Source organism: Scatophagus argus, chromosome 3 (genome assembly GCF_020382885.2).
Source record: "Scatophagus argus isolate fScaArg1 chromosome 3, fScaArg1.pri, whole genome shotgun sequence".
Lineage (NCBI taxonomy): Eukaryota > Metazoa > Chordata > Actinopteri > Scatophagidae > Scatophagus > Scatophagus argus.
Genome location: NC_058495.1, coordinates 8,208,552 through 8,230,106, shown reverse-complemented (window position 1 = coordinate 8,230,106; position 21,555 = coordinate 8,208,552). Strand labels below are relative to the sequence as shown.

The window sequence follows — 21,555 nt, the reverse complement described above, 5'->3', positions numbered from 1 at the left end:
AACACGGTCGAATGCCTTCTCTAAGTCCACAAAACACATGTGGACCTGTTGGGCAAACTCCCATGAACCCTCAAGCACCCTACCAAGGGTATAGAGCTGGTCCAGTGTTCCATGGCCAGAGCGAAAACCGCATTGTTCCTCCTGGGTGTCACATGGGCAGAAACCCAGCCACCAGGCGACCCCAGGCCTGGCTCCAGGGTGGGGCCCCGGTAACACCAATTCGGGCGATGTACATGTCCTTGATGTTGTACTATTCATTAGAGGCTATTGAACCGCTCTTATTCAGACCTGTCACCTAGGACTTATTTGCCTTAGGAAACCCTACCAGGGGCCCCTGACAACATAGCTCTTAGGATCATTCGAGTACTCAAACCCCTCCACAATGTTAAGGTGGCGGTTCAAGGAAGGGTCTTATATATACATCTCTGTCAAAAATGTGTATACTTCTGTCCTTAAAAGTATCCTATCCTTCACATTTAGGTAGATGGATCTATAAATATGGACATACACAATGTCATTATTAAGCATACTTTAGCAGCGTTTAGCAGCCATATGAAAAGACTGAAGGAAGACTGTCCTATAACGAGCAGAAGCAGTTATACGTAAAAAGGGGATCAGGGTGGATGGGTCAACAAAACATTAACCTCATAGTTTATTACTGTAATTATAACAACAAAAGTCTTTTAAGTTGATTGAAGTAGCCACTTTAACCCAAACGAAAATGCTTAATGCTTGATACTTAATTAAGCTTTCTTTTGTGCCTAAACCTAGCAAACCTTAACCATAGTGCTGTCACATCAAAATTGATTTATTTTTAAAAAGTGCTTTGTTTTAGAAGGCCCAGACAAATAATTCTGTCCTGCTGAGAGGGGTGTCACATCAGAAAATGCTGCGTCATTCTAAAGGGCATGGACAAACATTTAATTTGGAGGACTTGTTAACTGAAGGACAAGAATGACTGAAATTTTAAACATTTTAACTTTAATGTGAAGAACAACAAAAACAAACTGAAACTTAAATCTTCTTCTTCTTCTTTCTGTTTCATATGACTGAGTAGGCTGCCAAAGACCACAATTATTATGCCTTGGTAAACCTTAGTTCCATTTTCTAACAATTGTCTTAAATTATTAAAACAAAAAAGGTTTGGATACAACAAACAGAGATGAGCACTCCTGAGGCTGGAGACACAAGAAATCAATAGTGGCAATCACTGTTAGACAAGGGTTGACAGCTGTGTGGAAAACAAATCCATGCAACCTCCTGAAGACTTTCATGAAGAACTGACAAAGAATAATTCACATGTGCAGAGTAAATGGAAATAAAATGGGCGCACGCACACACACACTCACCCACACACACACACACACAGCAAGGCGCTCTGTGCCCTCTTCATATTTGACCTTTTGCGCCTAAGAAGTGCCATTAAATTGAGCCAAAAGTGGAACTGACATTGTTGCCTTGTTATGGGCCGCTTAGAAAAACCACAGTGGTGTCCAAACAACCAAATCAAGAATACACAATACTGTAATGAGACCAATAAAAAGTTTAATGGCCCTGAAAGCAAAAGGCTAACACTAATATGGGAGTCATACCATTTCTCCTTTAAATTCCAGTGCTGAACTTCTGCATTATGATAAGCCTGAAGAGTACTTTGGCAAGAACACAATACACAGAACACAAAAAAGAAAAATTACAGACAGAGATGCAAAAAAAGTTGCATAAAGAAATGTAAGTCAAGGCTCTTTGGAGAAAATGGCATTACGTTTGTTGCAGAGGGCATTATGACTTGTGTAGGACACAAAATTCAAAGTTTAGTTTGACTTGGACTTGAGTGCAAAGATTTGAGACTTACTTGTGACAATGTGACCACGACTTGGTCCCAACTTTGTGACTATGATCAAAAAGAAAGAGTCAATGAAGAAACATGTGATGATGAAGATACAGAACAAGAACTTAAAACAAGAGTAAACTAGCTTATAAGGGGTAATGATAAAAGTAAGAGAATACCTTATGATTTAAACCTCTGAAAATGAACAACTCACCATCATCACCAAACATCAATGATGGGTCACTCAAGCAGAAGAACAGCGGAACAAATTCTAAACAAGACTGAGTCAAAACCTACAGCCACTGTGTATGGTAAATTTGCAAAAATGTATCTGTGTCTATAATGTGAATTCCTGGATATTAAATGATCATCTTCAATTTTCTCTAGTGGTTCCAGTAATATTTGTTGTTGAAGCGTTCTGACGTAGAGATTACATGACATGGTTATGCTACATTTGATAAAAAAAAAGAAAAAAAGATTAATGCAGTTGCAAAAACAACATTTCTGTTCCTATCTTGGGATGGTTGATTTGAAAGAGACCATATTCTAATTGTAATATAAACTATTCTAATCATCTGTTAACTCATCCAAATATTTCAGAGTCACTCTGTAATGAGGGTTTTGTCAGAGTGATTGTTATTTGGGGTGTTTTAACTTTGCAGTCTCCCCCATGGCTGTCAGTGTGCTGGGGGGCTGTTTTCTTTCCTACTCTGCTCTACACAGCACAAATGAGAGCCTTAAAACTAACATCATTCACATATGAAATTTCACTTGAAAATTGTCTTTTTAAAATCTTGGGCTTGACTGCATATTAAAGTGGTAAATAACGTACAACAGAATGAAAAAAAACTAGCGGCTGCTGTATTTCTAAACCCAATGTGTTGAGGTTTTTGATGCTCTGAGATTGCTGTAGTTGACCAATGTAGTAGCAGACTAGCAGACTGAGTTAGCAACATGAAGTCAGCAGCTATTAGTACATCGGCACAGACTACAGAAAAATATGCCTGGAAGTACGAACACACATATCTGTATTCTGTTGAGCATGTAACATAAAACGGACAGCTGGTTAAAATAATATCATGGTCCTGAAACAAATTAACAGTATATCCCATTATGTGCATGGAGTGAATTGACTTAGCGCTAGTTTTCGTACATATATAAAATCAATTCAGGAATCACAATAAAAGAATCAAGTGAAATTCGTTCAGTGAATTCGGTGATTTTTTTTTTCACTCCTAATTACAATAATAACTAAGTTTAAATAAAGACCTCAAGTTTGACAGCTTGCAGTGCCCCCTAGTGACGTAGTAGGAAACATCTGGCACCAATACATTTTGAAAGTGCTGCGGCCAATGGGAAATCATCAACAGTCGACCAGGTGGACCATCAGCATAACTTCATCACACGCCCAGTCACAACTTCTGAGTGTGTGTGCAATATCGAAAGAAAATAAGAATTTTTGAACAAATAATATTTTCTCGTGTAATAAACTGACCAAAAGAATGCAATAAAACAACTTTATGTATAAATGTTTTGAACAGTCTATCAGAAAGGGTGCTGCAAAGGGAATATTTGATGTTTTGGTATAAAAGAAATTGTTTTGAACCCCTTTTATAAACAACTTTAATTGTATTGATGGAATTACATGAAACCAATATAATTTATAATGGTATTTTTTGTGAAATCAGTATTTTGATATGACTGAAATATCTGTTTTCCCTGCAACTGTTATTTCATTATGTGATACAATAATATTTAATATCTTGGTTGAAACCAGTCAGCACTTTATTAAAGACTTTCAATAAAACTTCTCTTTGTGCTCTGCCTAAGAACATCTGAGAATCTTTTATTTTGTGTGATCATTTTTTTTTATCTTCAAAAACCCCAGAAGGCTCCTTGAACTCCTTGAACTAGAAAAATCTTTCATCTTTAACACTGAATCTAAATCATTGTTTCTGCTCTCTGAATAAAACAACCTTGGTCACTACTGAGGTGTTATTCTCTGAGTTCAACATTACTTATTGCTAAATTAACATACATTGTATTAATAAACGGTTATTAAGCCTCTGGGTTAAATAATTTATTAACTACTTTTATCTGTGATATGGAATTCTTTACAATTTTACTTAATCTATTTATGCAGTGTATGGTCAAAATTAAATGCAGCTGAACTGGCAATAGACAACTTTTTTGTTTTAACATATTATGAGGTAAAAGTTCCCTTCACTGTAATAGCTATAGAGTTATGACACCATTAATGTTTACTCCCTATAAACTCCGTAAAATCTTAAAATTAAGAAAAGGTTACCGACTGTTGAATAATTAAAATAATATGAGTTGTACTGTATCCTTATACTAGTGGAAACTGGATTATTTTTCACTTGAGTAACGAGAAAAGATTACGGCACTGCTCAAACTTTGAGTGACTTAAAGCTAAAATAAAATAAATAAAATATCAACTAGCTAATGACAATATAAAAGTAAATAAAGACTATATCACTCGATGCTTATATTGTATAAGCACTGTGTAATTGATTATTATCATGCGACTGCAGTTTCAGATATTCTGTTACATGCCAATCATGATCCAGCTTGTTGTAGCCAAATCCATCAATGCCATTGTGACGTGTGTAAACCGGTTTTATTTTATTGCTGGCTTCTGATATTCAACTGAATGTACTGGATAGTCATGGCACATGATTGTTCTGTTGCTCAGGCCCAGGCTGCTGTATTGTCTTGTTGAACTGCAAAGGAATGTAACGAGCTGTTTGAAATCCAAGTTGATGTGCCCTTCACTTGGTCAATTTACTCCCCCATTCCGTTCATCATTATTTCCTGTTGACCGCTCAATTACAATTTAATAGCTTTGAAAGGTTTGTCTTAATTTCTGTGGATTGTCTTATAATATCCCTGCATGCTAAGTAACGGTGACAGAAAATGTGAGGTCATACTAACAAAAACAAAGACAAAAGAAATGATTCTTTGACACCCACTGAAAAAGGTGGGACAAAAAAAAAGTGCTGTTGTTATAAAGACAACAGAAGAGACAGCAGAAAAGCTAACATGCGTGAGAATGTAAACAGCTGTCATGGGACATTATTTTTAGACTTCTACTGAATTTGGAGTTGAATCTTATTGACAGGCCTGACAGTTGAATGGTACTGTGCAACAATATTGTTCAAATACATGGGATTTGCTGAAAACACCTGCCATCTGTCCTCTGCATTTCACTCTTCAGAGTTCTCTCTGTTTTTACACCTGGGTGCTGTCATTCATAAACAAGTTCAACCAAGTGTGGGAATTCAACACAGAAAAGGTATGAAGGTGGCTCAGTGCAGGACAAAACACATTTCCCTGAAGATGTGATTGTGTGCTCATGAGATTTAATATCCTGTGGGTTCAATTTTTTTCAACTTGTCATTTTAAAATGTATACACTGATTTCATTAAGTTGTCAGGTTCAGTTCAATAGATGCACTTCAATATTTGTCAAATTTTTCAACTTTTCTTGAGAAGTATAGGCATTATGCATGTAAACTTACAACTATCCATCCAAGGAATCAATAACAAAATATAAATTCATATGCGTTATATTGGGGCAGGTGACCACTTTATTAAATGGTGGTCACCTGGGGCAGGTATTTCAAAACTGGATCAGAAGGTTTATTTGCTGTTTTAATTTGAAAGACTGTATCCATGGGGAGTTGATTTGAAATGTACAAAAAGAATACAAACTTTAGGTAATAGTGGCTGAAAACAAGCATTGATCCACAGAGATACAAGGGCGTCACCTGACACGTGGACATCTGGGACTGCAGTCACAGATAATTCTACACTTTGAGGAGTTTGCCAGTTGCCAGTTTCCCACTAAAGAAGACAACAATGTAATTTTGTGAATTACAACATTACAGTGAAAAAAAACAAAGGCAAGACCAATCAGAGTGAGTTTGTAGGAAAACATGTGGAAATACTTATGTCTTATGGCTGACCGGTCTGTTAATGCTGTGAAAAAGTCTAGCAAGCTCACACAGTCAGCCAGCCAATCAGTCGCAGATATACAAAGGTTTTTTGGGGTTTTTTTGCTGTTATTTTGTTATTTTTTAACAGGTAAAAAGAGAAGCAGTCGCACAAACAGTAAATAAATGTCTATATGACATCCAAGCAAACACCATCTGGTAGCCCTACAAATGGTGATAACACTGGAAGAAAGATTTATGAACAACGTCACACTTCAAGCCATTAGTGCGACGCACTGGGACAAACTGTCGTGTTTATTTATACAAAGAAAGGAATAACTGTATTTACAAGAATTTATAAGAGGGGATTAATAATGAAGAGTAGACAGTGTTTTATGTAGTTTTCCCAAATTCAACAACTCACAAAGAAAAATTCTAACAAACTAATACTAACATAAATACAAAGTGATTTTTCAGCAGATGATGATGGAGGGATAGAGAAGAGAGAGACAACAGCAGTCAGCAGATGGAGAGGTGAACAGTGCAGGCAGTACGCTGCATTAACTGTATCTAAAATCTGTGTGTGTGTGTGTGTGTGTATAAATACAATACTACGAATATAAAACTACTAACGTTTGTAATATATTAATTCGCAATTATTCTGGAAATTAAAAAACTTTCTTTAAAGTATGGGTTTTTATTTTTCAGTGAAAAGGACCTTAAATGTAAGTAAGGTGCCAGAGTACATAAAAACATGAAAATACAGCTTGGTCATTAAAAATACATTTCCATGTTTGGTATCCACTAGATGTCCAGACTATGCCCTGAATGTCCTCAAGTCCAAGGCCCCTGGAGAAATAACTCCAAATACTGTTTTCCTATTCAGTAATGGCTGTGCACTGGGCTTTACCAGCACCTGAACTCAAAACACCGCAGCAGTTATGAAGAAAGTAACCATGCTCTTGCTCTTGTGAGGATAACAAGCCTGGGAGAGGCTTTTCTTACTTTATGAGGACACTGAGGGGTCATCGTAGCCTTCAGATGTCAGCATAATTGGCATCCAGAGCTGCTGATTCACTTCAAGAGAGATGTGTGTTGCTGAAATGGTCAAGAATGCAGTTTACATGCCTGTTTGATAGAGGATAACGATTCTGAATGGAACCTGTTGTGGAGGCCTTGAATCTGTAATGGGTGAAATACTTGTGACTGCTGATTTTTGCTTTGAATTGTATTACTGCTGTGAAAATTTTTGGCACGTACTTGTCACAAACCTTGTCACAAGCAGCAGTGTCACCAGAACTTTGTCAGTGAATGACAGCAGCTCAGACTAATGTAATCATGGACTAAATGGGGGGATAAATTGACCCACATCAGCTTGGTTTCATTACTGACGCTATGCCTCCAGACTTTAACATCTGCACACCATATGAATAAACACCTATATATTTAACACCTTTTAAAACTGTGCTCACAAAGTGCTTGCAAATGAGCCACTAATCATGCAAGAAAATAAATAAATAAAACTGTTTTCACAGCAGATCCACAGCCTGATTTTTCATTTTGTAATTTTATTATTATAGAAAAAATGGCAAAAGAAAAAAAACACTTTTAAAAGGAATATTTTTTACAATGTTAAAAATATTTTTTTTTGGATTCTCCATTGTGCTCCTGTCTTGTACATGTCTGAAAGCAATGTAGTATAAAAAAAAACAGTGAGGATTGCCTCTGATTCAGACTGAAATACTGGTTGAAAAAAATCAATGAACTACAAACACATGCTCTTCTTCTAAGATTCAAGGTTACACTGGAACAAAACATTTAAAATGCTGTCTGTAATGTGGTGCTGTTTAACAGATTTTCAGTAGTTTATATACCTGCAGTCCACAGCCAGGACCAAACAATGAACTGTATAAATTGCCTTATTGGTATATTAACACTTCTGCAGAATTAAATAAGTTATAATTCAGTGTATGCATTGATCCAATATTACATTCTGGTCAACCTGTGTTGAGCATTTCAGCATTCATCATGTTCAGCAGCAAGCCAAGAGACACATCTGTTTCATTCTTCAGTACCATCTCTCTCCTCAGTGTTTTTCATGTAGAAAGAACAGCATCATTGTTCACTCCACTTTCGGCTTACAGGCAGGTTTTCTCTCTCTCTCTCTCCACATCTGGAGGCATCAGATATCAAATTCAGGTCAGGCAGTCAGGCAGTCACGACATACCTTTTATGGCAACTGTACATGAGTGCAGCTTGTGTGCCCAAAAAGCTTGTGATTATGATGTTAATTGTTGCATCAGCACAGTCCACTGAACAGCTGAGTTTCTACAGCTGCTTGCTCAAACAGTGCCACTTGTCATTACATATTGAACTTTTTAAGTTTGAAAAATAATCTATTAAGTGCAGTAATATTTGTTTTGTTAGTTGGGTGCTGTAACTTACACTTATCAGCCAGAACATTAAAAGAACAAGTGAAGTGAATAACACTGTAACAATCATGTGTTCACGATGTAATGTTCTGTGGGGAAACCTTGGGTTCTGGCAATCATGTGGATGTTCCAACCACCTAAACACTGCAGACCAAAGCCCCATGGCAACAGCTTTTCCCATCAGCAGCCGCCTCCCTCCAGCTGGACAATGTAGCCTTCCTGAAACAGCTCAGGAATGTCTCAAGGACCATAACAACAGCTTGCAGACTCTCCAGATCCCCACCTGATGGGGATTCTGTGGGATGCACAGGACCCAAAGGATCCAGCACTCTGATGCCAGTGACCACAAAATACCCCCTGAGGTCCTGTGTCCCTTCCCCTGACAGGTCACAAATGTTTTGGAGGCACAAGGCTGGACCTACAAAATACCAAGCAGGTGGATTTAATGTTGTAGCTGACTGGTGTATACTGCTTAATGTTCACCTCTTTTATGTACATTTTGAGATCTATTTACCTAGATCTATTTATTTATCATTAAAGACATATTTTACCACTGGAAAGATGGTCTTTTTATTTTTATTTTTTTTATAATATTTTTACATCATATTATTTCAAGAGAACATCTGGAGAGTAGGGATTTCTGGCGCAACAACACCTTCTTCTAAAAAAAAAAAAAAAAAAAAAAAAAAAAATCTAAAAGGTCAAAACTCAAAACAAAACCGATAAAGGCCACAAGCCACAGTGCGTGGTCTTATATCCAAGTTGTTCTTCATACCACAACTGTTGAACTGTTGCAACAGTTGTTAAAACAAAATATGAGAATATTACTTCCTCTGAAATATAAAAGTTGTGGGTGCACAAATATAAAAAAAAAAAATCAAAAGTACATGAAGCTGTTTTCATTTCAAATATCTAATTTCAAGTTACTACAATGACAAGCCTGGGGAAGAGAGAGAAAATGTTCTTCACAGTAAAAACTTAAATTGTGTGTTATATCTGATTTACTCCGACTGTGATGTGTGTTTTAGTAAATGTGTTATAAAATGACTTGGATAGTAGAAAGATGTACATGGATACACAAAACTCTTCGAATCACAGCTGGACTCGACAAAAAATTTTCTCAATTATCAAAGCAGACTGACAATACTGTTACAAGAATAAAATTATTAGATTCTAAACATGATATGATAACCTCTGAGTGCTGTGGTGTTTTATGATGCCAGTCCATACTGTAATGCGTGAGCGAGTGCTATCACTATCAATGGATGCTCAAGTCAATTAAACCACCTTCTGTATGTGATTCACTGGTGATGACACTATACTGTACAAATATAACATCCCCTTTTCAATATGACTGTGCCGCTTAATGGATCTCATCTCTTTCATCATGAATGTTAGAATGAAACAGAACCGCATCATCACTTTCACTTCTGATATTGAAGGGGGGGGAAAAAAAACTGATTCAAATAAATCAAAGAAAACCTTCAATTTATATATTTTTTTCCAACATCTGCTGCACCACCATGGCTGCATATAAATTGATATTTAAACACGAGGTGAAAAGGAAAGCATGAGACTGTATCCCAGAACTGCATCTGAGACTGTAATGGAAAACATAAATAAACATGCTGGTATTATATATAATGTCAGGTATGTACGTCAGGCAAAGGTAGATCACACACACATCCACCCACACACACACACACACACACACACAGGCACTGAAACATATTTTTACATGTCATTTAATGTCAGTTTAGGTTTGTTTAGACAAATAAAAAGTTTCTCCCTGTTTTACGCACTTGATTTCCTTGACAGTCTTCCTCCTTCACGGTACATCGAAGGTTATAAGTACATATCCTTTACCTTTCTATAGGCCAGCTGTGCAGTGAGATAAGGACCAAGGATCTAAAAATAACCCTCTCATTGGGCCTGCATAGCTTGCTGTGTCGTTCAAGGTTCTTCAGTGGGCCCTGATACAAACATCTTGGGATAGCATGTCGGAAACTGTACTAGATATCATCATGTCATCTCTCTTCCTCGCTGGCTTCCTTTCTCTTCTTTTTGAAACTATCTACACTCACTTCCTTTTCCTCTTCACCTTCTTCTTACTACTCTGTGCAGCTTTCTTTTGTCTTACCTCCCCTCCTCCCATTTTCTCCCACTGACACACTGTCAGGACACTTTCTGTATCGTAAACTTCTGTTCTTTTCTGCTTTTGCTTTTCTCTTAAGATACATTTCACATTATCCCTCATTACTTTGTTGACCTTAGTGTGCCGCATTCAATCACACACACACACACACACACACACACACACACACACTGCCCCCACTTTAAAGCACAACAGCCTGCTTTTACTCCCTTGAAAGCTGAGATCAAACATGAGAATAGAAAAATATCATGCACAATTTCTGATATTTGAAAAGCAATCACAAAAAGATTATCACCTTATGTCACCAAAAAGACAAAATCAAAAGCAGCATGTTTAAAAGTGCTAAATTCATCAATTTGTGGTTGCCGAAATAAAATTTCCTGTTGCTTCTTGTCAAAAAAAGGTTGGCATCTCCTGCCAAACACACACCAGCAGCCCTCGATGCGTTTGATGTGGAAAGCAAGAAGAAAGATCAGAGTCGATAACAGCTCCTGATTAGAGCAGAACGACTTCTGCATGTACGAGCTGCCTGTCTTCTTGCCACTAGTTTTGTTTATGCAAAGCAATTCGGTTAAGTCAAAAAAGGTACTTTACTCTTTTAAAAAAAAATTAACAAGTAATGATAAGTAAATCAGTTTTTAACACACCAAAGCACAGGCCCACTGTGTCAAGGTTGTCATGTGGGGAGAACATTTGCGCACACTCGAACTGGTTAAAGCTGCTGGTGTTTACTGTACGGTCTGTGTTCTATGCTTTGTTCTCGCAAGTCAAGTATGAAAAACAATCATTATACCTTACTGGCAAAAGGACAGTCCTGAACAATTACAGCCAGAAAGAGAAAAAGAGATCAAAGAAAACAGATGAAAGAAAAAAATTGGAGTCCAGTGACAGCAGAAAACGAGAGTAAACAGTTCAGCCCTTTCAAGCTGAATCGCTCTGAAGACAGATAAAGGATTGTTCAGCGATTCAAAATCTGCTTGTTTTCAAATGACTGTGAACATAAAACAATTAACTAAATGAATTAAAAAGTTAATAGAGTGTTAGAGTATGAGGAAAAACCTTCAGAAAGGATCCTCTGGAAAATCGGTTAGAGCACACATTAAGTTGCAGAAGCACTAATTTAACCATTTATTTCATTTATTAAATAACTTATACAAAATGCAAAAGTAGTTTGAGAGCTGCACTTACAAACGTGTGTGTATTATCGACAGATTATACGGTATGACTATGTGTAAGGTTTCAGTTGCTGAGGATCATTTTGCTCTGTGTCTGCTTGACATGTAGCTAAGCCACTGTTTGCAAACATGTCCACATGTTCCTAACAATTTTATTAGGTTTAAGGAAGACTACAGGTTTAATGAAGCCTAGTACACTTGTCAGTAGTGAGGCTTTATACAATATGGTGTCTGTCACTGAGGAAACAGCACAAAGCCACTGCCAACACCACGTCCTGACAGCTTGCTGTCCGCACTACATCTGTTAAATATACTGTTGTGTTAAGTCATGTGAGAAGCATGTACAAGCTGTATGCTAGAGATCAGACTGGATATATAACTACTCACGGGAAAGGCTGGTGGGTTGCTTCTTTCTGTGTTTGTACTCTTTAAAGTGAAAACACGTTTTATATTGTGATATGTTGATGTCTCTTTGCCAGAAATGATGACAGAGGCCATCCGCGCATCACTAGCGTGTTTACTTAAATTTTCAGCTCTCTTGACTTCACCATACTGCAGACTGCATCTGTGCGCCCGCATGACTGACAGCCTACATTGACACAAACCGCATGGCTAGCTAATGCCACAGTGGGCCAATCATATTTCACACTGAATCGAAGTGCAATTGCAGTGATTCACTACAAGCTAAACTGCACAAATGCTCTTTTTTTTCCACATCTGGGCACTAAAAGGATCAAATGCAGGTAGCATTCGACTGAAGAAGTTTCAATACTACTTGGTACTGAGGTATATCAGTCGATACTTAAAAAGGTATCAAGTACTGATACCTAGTCCAGTGTGTGTGTGGTTCTGTGTGTGTGTGCATGGGCCGCTGGGATAAGGTTTTTGTCATTTTACCACCCACACCAGTAAGAGAGAGAGAGAGAGAGAAACAGCAAGCAAGAGCAGAGGTCGTTAAGCTTCCCAGACACGGCTATCCTTTGCAAGTTTAATTCTTTTTAAATGAGTTTAGGTGTTAAATGAACCCATGTTGGAGCTAAATTAAATTCCACAGCTATCATTAGAAAGGTTTCTATTAAAGAGTCTTATGTTGGGAAATTGGCTCCTAGAGCATCTTGGCCCGATAAATGCAGGAATAGTTCTAATTTTCTACTATCTGCACTCATTTTGACCCCAGAGGTTCAGCAAAGCAATATAGCCCATTAATTGTATCTGAAAGCAGGCTGCTGTAAAAAAGCACCACAATATGTAACCTCTGACAATTTGTGTAAGAAAAAAACCCCCAAAAAACTGTGTAAAAAAACTTGCTATGCAGCTCCACATCTCAGTACTGTTTCAGCATGGCACAAAGATGCTGAATTATTAACAAAACAATGCATGTCATTCCAGAATGAATTGGCCATTCACACTGTTCACTTCTGTTATCAGTTATCCTTTGTTTCTGTTCTTGTAAAAATAATACATCCAAAAGCACAAATAGTGGGAATATAATGCATTTTTTTTCCAAATCAAGCAAACCAAAGGCCCACTAGTTTCAAATGATGAAATCAATAAAAAGCAAAGGAAGCTTTATATTTTACAAATATGCAATGACACTAAAAAAAACTGACTATTGATTCATTCCTAACTTGAGAGGCTTTGTTTAACCCGATATTAATTAATCCATTTACACCGAGCTGCGTGCCGAGGTGCACAGTTAAAGACCTTTCATCACAAGCAGGCCTGAGATGACTGGTTTCTTTATTGTCACCAAACTCTCTGCTCCAGTCTTTCTTATTGTAGTTTCACGGTGGCATGGAGATCAGCAGTTAAGTTAGACAATTAATCTTATTTACATATTAGAATAGAAAAGCAACTTCAGAACAAATCACACACAAACATGGCTTATCAGTTGTTGAAAGAGGTCAGTTTTAAAAAGGTCAAACAACAACAATGATGATCTACAACATGAAAAAGGGTCTGTGTGTTCATGAGTGTCTGCTGTCTATACATTTGAATGCACACAAGAACAAGTGATGTGCTGGAGTGTTTGTCGGTTTAGAGAAAATGAAACCACAATATACCAGATATTTCCCTCGGGATCAATAAAGTTATCTATCTATCTATAACACTTGCTGCACTTGTTTGTTTAATATCTTTAAGTGTAGGACTGTGTGTCTCAATGAACTAGAATTATTGTCTCACGGCTGTTTGCCTCCATCAACCAGTCACCTTGGAGGTTACATCCAGCTGGAATGAAATTCTCTCCAGGTGTAAAAGAAATGTTCATGTTCACGAGAATCGGCCTGGCAAACGGACAACCTGATCACATAATTCCTCAAGCCATGGCTGCTGCTGGAACAAAGGCATAAAAAAGAAGTTTGGAAAAATCACCTTCAGCTTGAGAAACTTGTGAAGGCCATTTTTCAGTATTTTTGTTGAACACTGGTGAACACTGACAGATGACAGAATTAGCATTATGTGAACCCCTGTGGCTACGCAGATGTGGAAAGTATTATTTAAGTTTAATGGATTCAGAGAAAAATTCATCGCTACATTAATTGATACTGAGGCAACAGTCAAAGTAAGGTTGGCTTGGGTTTTCTCAGTGACTTCCTTCTCATTTCAACCTACCCTGCACGACTGAGTTCTGAACCTGAAGCACGAATCGTCTGACCTCTCTCTTCTTGCTTCTGGCCCCTAGGCCCAGTCCACATTGTCTAATAGAGATGTTGAGCAGAGAACACAGAGGGGAGCGAGCTAAAGTCTCTCTGAAGAAAGAAGCAGATTATATATAGCCACTGATTAAGGCAGAGATGGGAACATGACCTACATGCATAACAACATTTTCTCTCACTTTCTGCTACAGAACAAGCCTCCGTCCAGGACCAGGACTCCACAACTGGGAGAATCACTCTAATTATAACACCAGAGTCAGATTTCAATGCACACCTCATTAATATTTCTCTCATTATTGGGTTAATAATGTTTTTAGAGGCGTGGGAGACTTGGGAAAGGCAGTGACGTGCCAAGGACCCTTTGCTTCCAGTGCACCTGTCATGCAGGTAAAAATGACCACTGTCCTCCATTGTGCCTGTGTCGTGTATCAGATTATAGTTGGAACAGATAACTGCCTTTCACACACAGAGCCTGTGTTCTCAAAATAGCTGTTCCCCTGGGAGACTCATGGGGGATGAGGGGAGAAATGGGGAGAGAAAGAGAGGGGGAGAGAGAGGGCTTTCTCCTTTCTCATCAATCTTTTGGATCCTGTCCCACTGATGCCAATGACCGTGTATCCGGTCGGCTCCAGCAGCGGCAAGCAGGCAGCCGCAGGGAGCGGACCTCGCTGAGATTCAATCCAGATCCTTTTACCAGCCACCTGAGGTTGATTTAACACTCCTGTTCCTGGACAGAGAAAGCGGCTGATTATACAGCCAGTCAGTCACTTTTCCCCCTCATCTCCCTCAGCTCCAGCCCATTACCCAGAACTGTTGCGCTGTGGTGTCTGAGCTCATGCAGACACAGAGAGGACACAGAGAGCCAGGTCATAAAGGCGAGACAAGATCAAAGGGAAATAACTGAGTGTGTGAGAAAGAGAGAAAGAGAGCAAATGAATGAATCACCATATGAATAAATGTGATCTTTGAGAGTATATATATGTTGGATGGTCAGTTGTCAGTGCCAGAACATTGCAGAATGTCTCATCTCTTCTCTTGTTTTTATATTTTTCATGCCCGATTAGCTGATCTAAATTCTCCATTTTCAGGCTTTACAAATTGTTTACCCAGTTAAAGTGTCGGTATGATTGTTTGTGAATATGTGTATTCCTGCTGGAGGCTACAATGGATATAAATCATAGACCACAAACCCACCCTGTGGAGACATGGGGACAGCTTGTGTGACTTGCTGAGGAGCTGAAGTCTCAGTTCACTATGGCTGCTCTTTCTTCTTTCCATAACCTTATCCACTGTCAAAAATGACCATGTGTTGTTGTGTATATGCATTTTTGATAAGCGGCTGTGGTGACAAATACATTGAATATCTTGTGATTACTTCATAATAAAAGCTACCTGTAGTGGTAGGAAATGTTTGGCTTGCATCAGCAAAAAATAGAGTAAATGATTAACAATGAGCCTGATATCGATGAGATAAACTTATAAACAGTAGCACTCGATTACATGCTGCATCTGTGCGTTCCTGTGAACTCTCTGGATGATATTGTTGAAAATTGTTAACAATAAATAGTGTCAAAAATGGAACTTGATTTGGGGAGTGAGGTAGCATTTTGCCCACTTACAACTTTAATGTCCCAATTTCATTATAAAAGTAAAAAACTTCTCAAGCATTTTTGTATTACTCTGTAGAGACTCAAGCAGAGCTCAAGCAGAGTACAGTACAGTTGTTTTTTTTTGCCTCTTTTAATGTAGCCCTTCTGTAGTTTTGAGATTTTTTCCCCCCACAGCTTTTGGCTTTTTATGTGCATTGACAGATGGGTTATTGGTGACTTCATCACCTGAGCATATGTTTGTTAAGCAAGCGAAGCGATCGACAGGCGACAGGCAGGAGGGAACACTGAGCCTCGTGACAGGCTGCTGGCTGTTCACTTCCAGTGTAATTATGCATAGATTAGCCTCTCATACTACACATTAACAAAACTGGAGGAGGTTAAGGGTTTGTTTTCACCTACTTGCTGTTCTTTTGTTTGTGTGGGTTGGAGCTCTAGAGAACAAAGACTGTGCTGTACCTGTTTGTGTTTGGTCTTCTTTTTTACACGAGTGTGTGGTGGGAAAAGCCTATGTTTTGGTTGTTCAGACTAAAGAAGGTTACAGTGCATGTTGCATTAAACAGCTGACTACTGTGCTGATCATGTTCAAATTCATGCTGGACAGTGCAGAAACAAAGCCTAAAATCTGAACAGAAACAATTATACATTCTTCTTCTAAATATTGAATAACTGGTGTTGTTTAAAATCCCAAATTGAATTCACACACTGAGAAATCGGGCTTTTATTTATCTGTAGTTGTACTCCGGAACTTAAAGAAATGTGGATTGGAAAAGCAGAAAATGAAAATATTTCTTTCTCAGACGAGCACAGAAAATGTGAACTTTGTCTTTGGATATTATATATTTAATTTTGTGTAGAAATATGTCTAACAGTATCTTACCACTTTTACTGAATACAACTGGGTTGCTGTATCGAGAAAACATGCTGCATTTGAGCACTCACAAAATGATATGTTAGCCTTGAACATGCATCAGGAGATGGACTTCCTGATTGCAAAGGATCACTATTCTCAGAGCTGTAGACTCTCAGTGCTTCTGCTGTTGTGTGTCAGACACAAAAGCTCTTCACTCAAGCTCATTGTTCAGGGTCCACAATTTACATAATGCTTTCTCCTTGGCATTTCTATCCTTCTTTACGTGCAGTATAAGATCTTATAATACTATCAACACACACACACACACACACACACACAGAGACAGTGAAGTACAAATTATGTCAGACAGCCATTTCGGTTTCAGTGGTAGAGAGACTGATTTCTGGAGATCCATGCTTGCTTTTCATTTTGCTTTTCATTTCATACAAAAAGTTTCAGGTCAACCAGGTGACATGTCACTCAGCAGGGAAACTAAACACACTTTGTTTCAAAAGAAAACGCCACAAGGTCATTAGGTACCTTGCTAAGGTTCAAAAGAGATGCAGCATGACAGCCCACTTGTTCTCCTGTTCGGTATTCTTAGTCTCTGTGCAGATTACTTTGAGTAATGAACACTGCAGAAAGTAGAACAAATCAGACATAATATTAACATGTTTTAAAGCTCTCAGCTTGTGGTCCTCTTAGGAGAGTTACTACTGAAATATTGTGAATTATATTTTATTTAACTGTTTTTGGTGATGTACATGGTTAATGGACATGTTCACATTTTAAAGAATGACTCAAAGTTATAATCCTTTCAGTCTTGCTTAGCAATTAAAATCCAGCACTGCAATAGCTGTGACTACTCTGCCACTGATACTGAACAGCACTATATATATATAGTGACATAAAAAGGTAAAAAATATGACCATAAGTATAGTTAAAAAACCTCTTTTTAGCTTCAGCTGATATTGTCTGAACTTGAGAATGCATTTTTACACCCAATAACTGTGTGTTGCTTCTCTTCACACACTGAAAACATGTTATCGTGACTTGCATTTTAATGTACATATGAGTGGACAAACCTGACAAAAGGTAAATCTGTCCTTTCATGTTTCTCCTGCTTGATCATTTTGACAGTGACTTGACCTCAGAGCCACATGTCTACCACCTGAATCAGTGAAACTACAAATTTAATTTTGTGTTTGTGCCATTATATTCCAAATGGCAGTTTTGTATTTGCATATACAGCATTATCTTCAAAGAAAGCAGGAAAGAAAAACAGATTTTTAGCAACTCATAACTATTATTTCAATATGCCGTCATAACAGAGTACTTCACTCAGCAAAACTTTCAAGAACACTTTCAAGTTCACCCTGTCATTCATGGCACTGAATCTCAGTGAGCTCATGTGAAAGATTAAGAGCAGAGAGGAATCATAATAAAGGTGACAGAGGATCCCTCATGGGACACCTCGCCTCCAGGCATACAGCAGAGAGATCTGACTTTATAATGCAGTTAAATTAATTCCTCACAAGGCATTTTTATACTGAGTGCCTGGGCCATAAATATGGTGACTCTGGTATGGCCCCAATTAGAAGAAAAGAAATGCATAAAGAGACTACAGGATTCCTTTTCTTTCTCTGCAAAAAATACCAAATTGACCCACTGTTCCTCCAAAAATATTAAGGAGTTGAGTCATCTAAATGTCACAAGGTTACAGAGGTGATAAAATTATAAAGATTTGTTTGTTTGTGGGATTTTAACAATTACCTAATTAATCACAACTGTTTGTTTCCAAAATTGATATGATTTTAATCATAGTTCAGTCCTGTCTTTGGTCAGACCTCAGGGTGTGTTTCTCAAAAGGCTTAAACCTGAAAAGGGAAGCACCTGGGCATATCTGCAATAGTCAGATATATTGTATATATTCAGCTACTGTCTCTATATTTGGTGAGTGGGGCAAACAAAATGTCACGAGTGTCTGTGCTGGTAGATAAATGCTACACTGCCCACCCTTACTCAAACTGGCAGCCTCAAGTAATCTGTAGCGTACTGAAGTAAGGGGGCAGGCTTCTAAATGCTCATAGGAAATTCAAAACAGTTATACTTTTCATAAATTATTCAGTTTATTTAAAAAAAATGCATAAAATGCATCTATTATCATAAATGATTGTTTTACTTATCTAACAAATAGAAATACAGTGTAACAGTGAACAGTTTTAGGGATTATTTACAATGTATGTATGCATTTACCTGTGTGTCTGCGGGTGTGCATAGGCTTATGTCTATTACTCACCCCAGTGTCGTCATGGTGACAATAGTGTACCAGAAGGAAGCTGGGATGCTGGTGAACTTGCTGGAGCTGGAGCCCTTCTCGGCGTAGAACATGACTGTGGCGAAGATGATGATGGCCATTGTGAGTGAGAAGAGGAGGAAGCCCAGCTCTGAAGCACAACTCTTGAGTGTATAGCCCAGGATCCGCAGGCCCTGTGAGTGACGGGAGAACTTAAAGATGCGAAACACTCGAAACACACGAAGAGTGACAAAGGCGCCGCTCACGTCCTCGTTGTTGGTCATAACCAGGCCGATGTAGTATGGCAAGATGGCCACCACGTCAATAATGCTCATCACTGAGCGCATGAACCGGTAACGGCTAGGCGCTGCAAACAGGCGCATCAGGTACTCCACTGTGAATATCATGACACAGGCAGTGTCCATGCAGAAGAACGCCACCGTGTAGCGTTCACCACATGGCATGTCCTTCTGGTTAGCAGTGGAACCACAGGGCACCGTCTCCACCACATTAGTGATGACTGAGACTGCTATGAAGAAACCAGTGACATAGTAGAAGACCAGGGCCATGGTGGAGGTGTGGGGGTTCTCAAAGGCTCGCCACATGGTTTGCCTGAAGTTCATGTTGGGCAGCTTCTGGTCCTTGTTCTCCTCCTGATCATCCTGCAGCCGCTCTAAATTCTCCCTTTTTCTGTCCTTGTACTCTTCGTAGCAGCAGTCACCGATGATCTCAGGGATGATGCCAAAGAAGGTCAACTCCTCATCGTAGGCCGAGATGCACTCATGGCGGGGGTAGTGGAGCTTCCCTGTCCGGTAGAAGTTGAGGATGCTCCTGAAGGCATCAGGGTCCCTGTCAAAGAAGTACTCCTTGCTTTCCTCATTGTAAAAGAAGTCTTTTTCAGAGCTGCCCAGCAGGGTGTCTGGGTAGCGGTCCAGAGTGGTTCTCCAGGTCTGAAAACGACGGCCGCTGACATTGAGTATGATCAGCTCATCCTGTCTCTTGCTGTTGTCCCTTGGTGCAACAGGCATGGGGCAGTTGGCAACAGGCATCCAGCCAATGGCTGCTGCCCTGGCAAAAGGAAGCCATGCTGCTACTCCTGTCGCCATCGTGAAGCAGAGTCTTCAAGGTAGTCCTCCTCACCTTCAGAGTCGTTTTTCCCCAAAATCAACTGACATCTGAGGGATAAATGGCAACAAAAAAAGCACAAAAATACAGCTGAAAACAGCAGCACAAATGATAATCCACCAAATATCACTTTTTGCCATCATGCTGCTAAGCAAAAGCAGCATGAAGCTTGTGACATTGGGTTCCAAATGAGTTTTCATCTCTCTATTAAATTTCCAGTCACTCTCACCTGCTCTCAGTCCAAATCCGACACAATCTGCCCAAAATGTCATCCAGTTTTGAGGGACAAGCCGATATATATGTGACAACAAACACAAGCACAAATGCCAGACAACTAGCACACACGTAAAGGTGAAGTCTAGTCTTAATTCTGGTCTGTTCGGGTTTTAACACATTGCTACCTCAATATAAAGTTTATATAAAATTTAAACAGTTTTGAACCTAAACCCACATCTACTACAGATATGAGTAACTGCATTTAGATGCACAGTGAATACAGTGCAGTTAATCAGTTAAACTAACAGCATCAGCAGCACAAGTCATGACACAATTAGAACTACAAGCCTATCTGCCCTGAGCTTCATCACAAGGAGACAAGGAGGAGCGCTGATTGTCAAGGACTGAAACAAACCTGTTGAATAGGAATTAAGAGGCAACTGCTCCACATTTCTATACGCGGAAATATTATTACACCATTTCTCCGTGGTTTGATTCAAAATGTAAAGTCGTTAATAACCGAGAATTGTTTTAGAGACAACCTGTATCAACCGGTCAGTTAATCTCTAATTAGAAGTAAATAGCGAATGTTAACACGTACCATGAAAGGTGGTTTAACATAAGTTTTGTATACTGGAAATACTTTTTTCTCCATGCAAATATCTCCTAAAACGAAATGCATCTGTTCACCTAACATATGCTAATTTCGAAATGCATCTCCGGCAGAAATGGAGTGAAACGGATCGTGTAGCAAACATATAAACACACTCACCGATAAAAGTGGAGGCGAGGGAGCAAAATCCCAACTCTTCCGAACAGAGTAAGAGTTTCTGCAAAGATCGAGTCCTTAGATGCAAGTGAGAGAAGAAGAGCTCGGATCCATCCAGCGGGAAGAAGCAGCGAGCGGCAGCTCTCCTCCCCGTCGGTCGGACGACAGACTCCTGCACCGAGCAGAGCGCACAAAACGCAGCTGATGGAGCGGAATTAACCTGTCTGTGGCACCACACAGACACTCGGGAGAAAAGGGTCTGTAGCGGGATTCGTGGATGTCCTCTGACTGGATTTCACATCCTGGCTTTCCTTTGTTTCCCTCGTCAGTGTTTGGAAAATGAAATGTGATGGAGAGGAGCAGTGCGCCTCCTTTTTTCCAGCGCAAGGTACAATGTGCGTGTCATCAGCCCTCGTTCCCACTGCCTCACTTCACCATCATATCTGACAGACCCACCCTGTCACTTTGGCTGCTGTCAAAAGTGCCG

At 39.1% G+C, this 21,555-nt stretch overlaps 1 protein-coding gene across 2 annotated transcripts in view; it reads right to left on the bottom strand.

The window, feature by feature from the left end:
* LOC124056093 (potassium voltage-gated channel subfamily D member 3-like) overlaps positions 1-21,555 on the bottom strand; it is a 71,186-nt gene extending 49,631 nt beyond the window's left edge. For both annotated transcript variants that reach the window (XM_046383196.1, XM_046383195.1), the window contains exons 1-2: positions 21,072-21,555; positions 18,962-20,133 (exon numbers count right to left, since the gene is read on the bottom strand). In XM_046383196.1, coding sequence (XP_046239152.1) covers positions 18,962-20,064 — 1,103 coding nt within the window. In that variant the 5' untranslated portion in view covers positions 20,065-20,133; positions 21,072-21,555. The remainder of the gene's footprint in view (positions 1-18,961; positions 20,134-21,071) is intronic.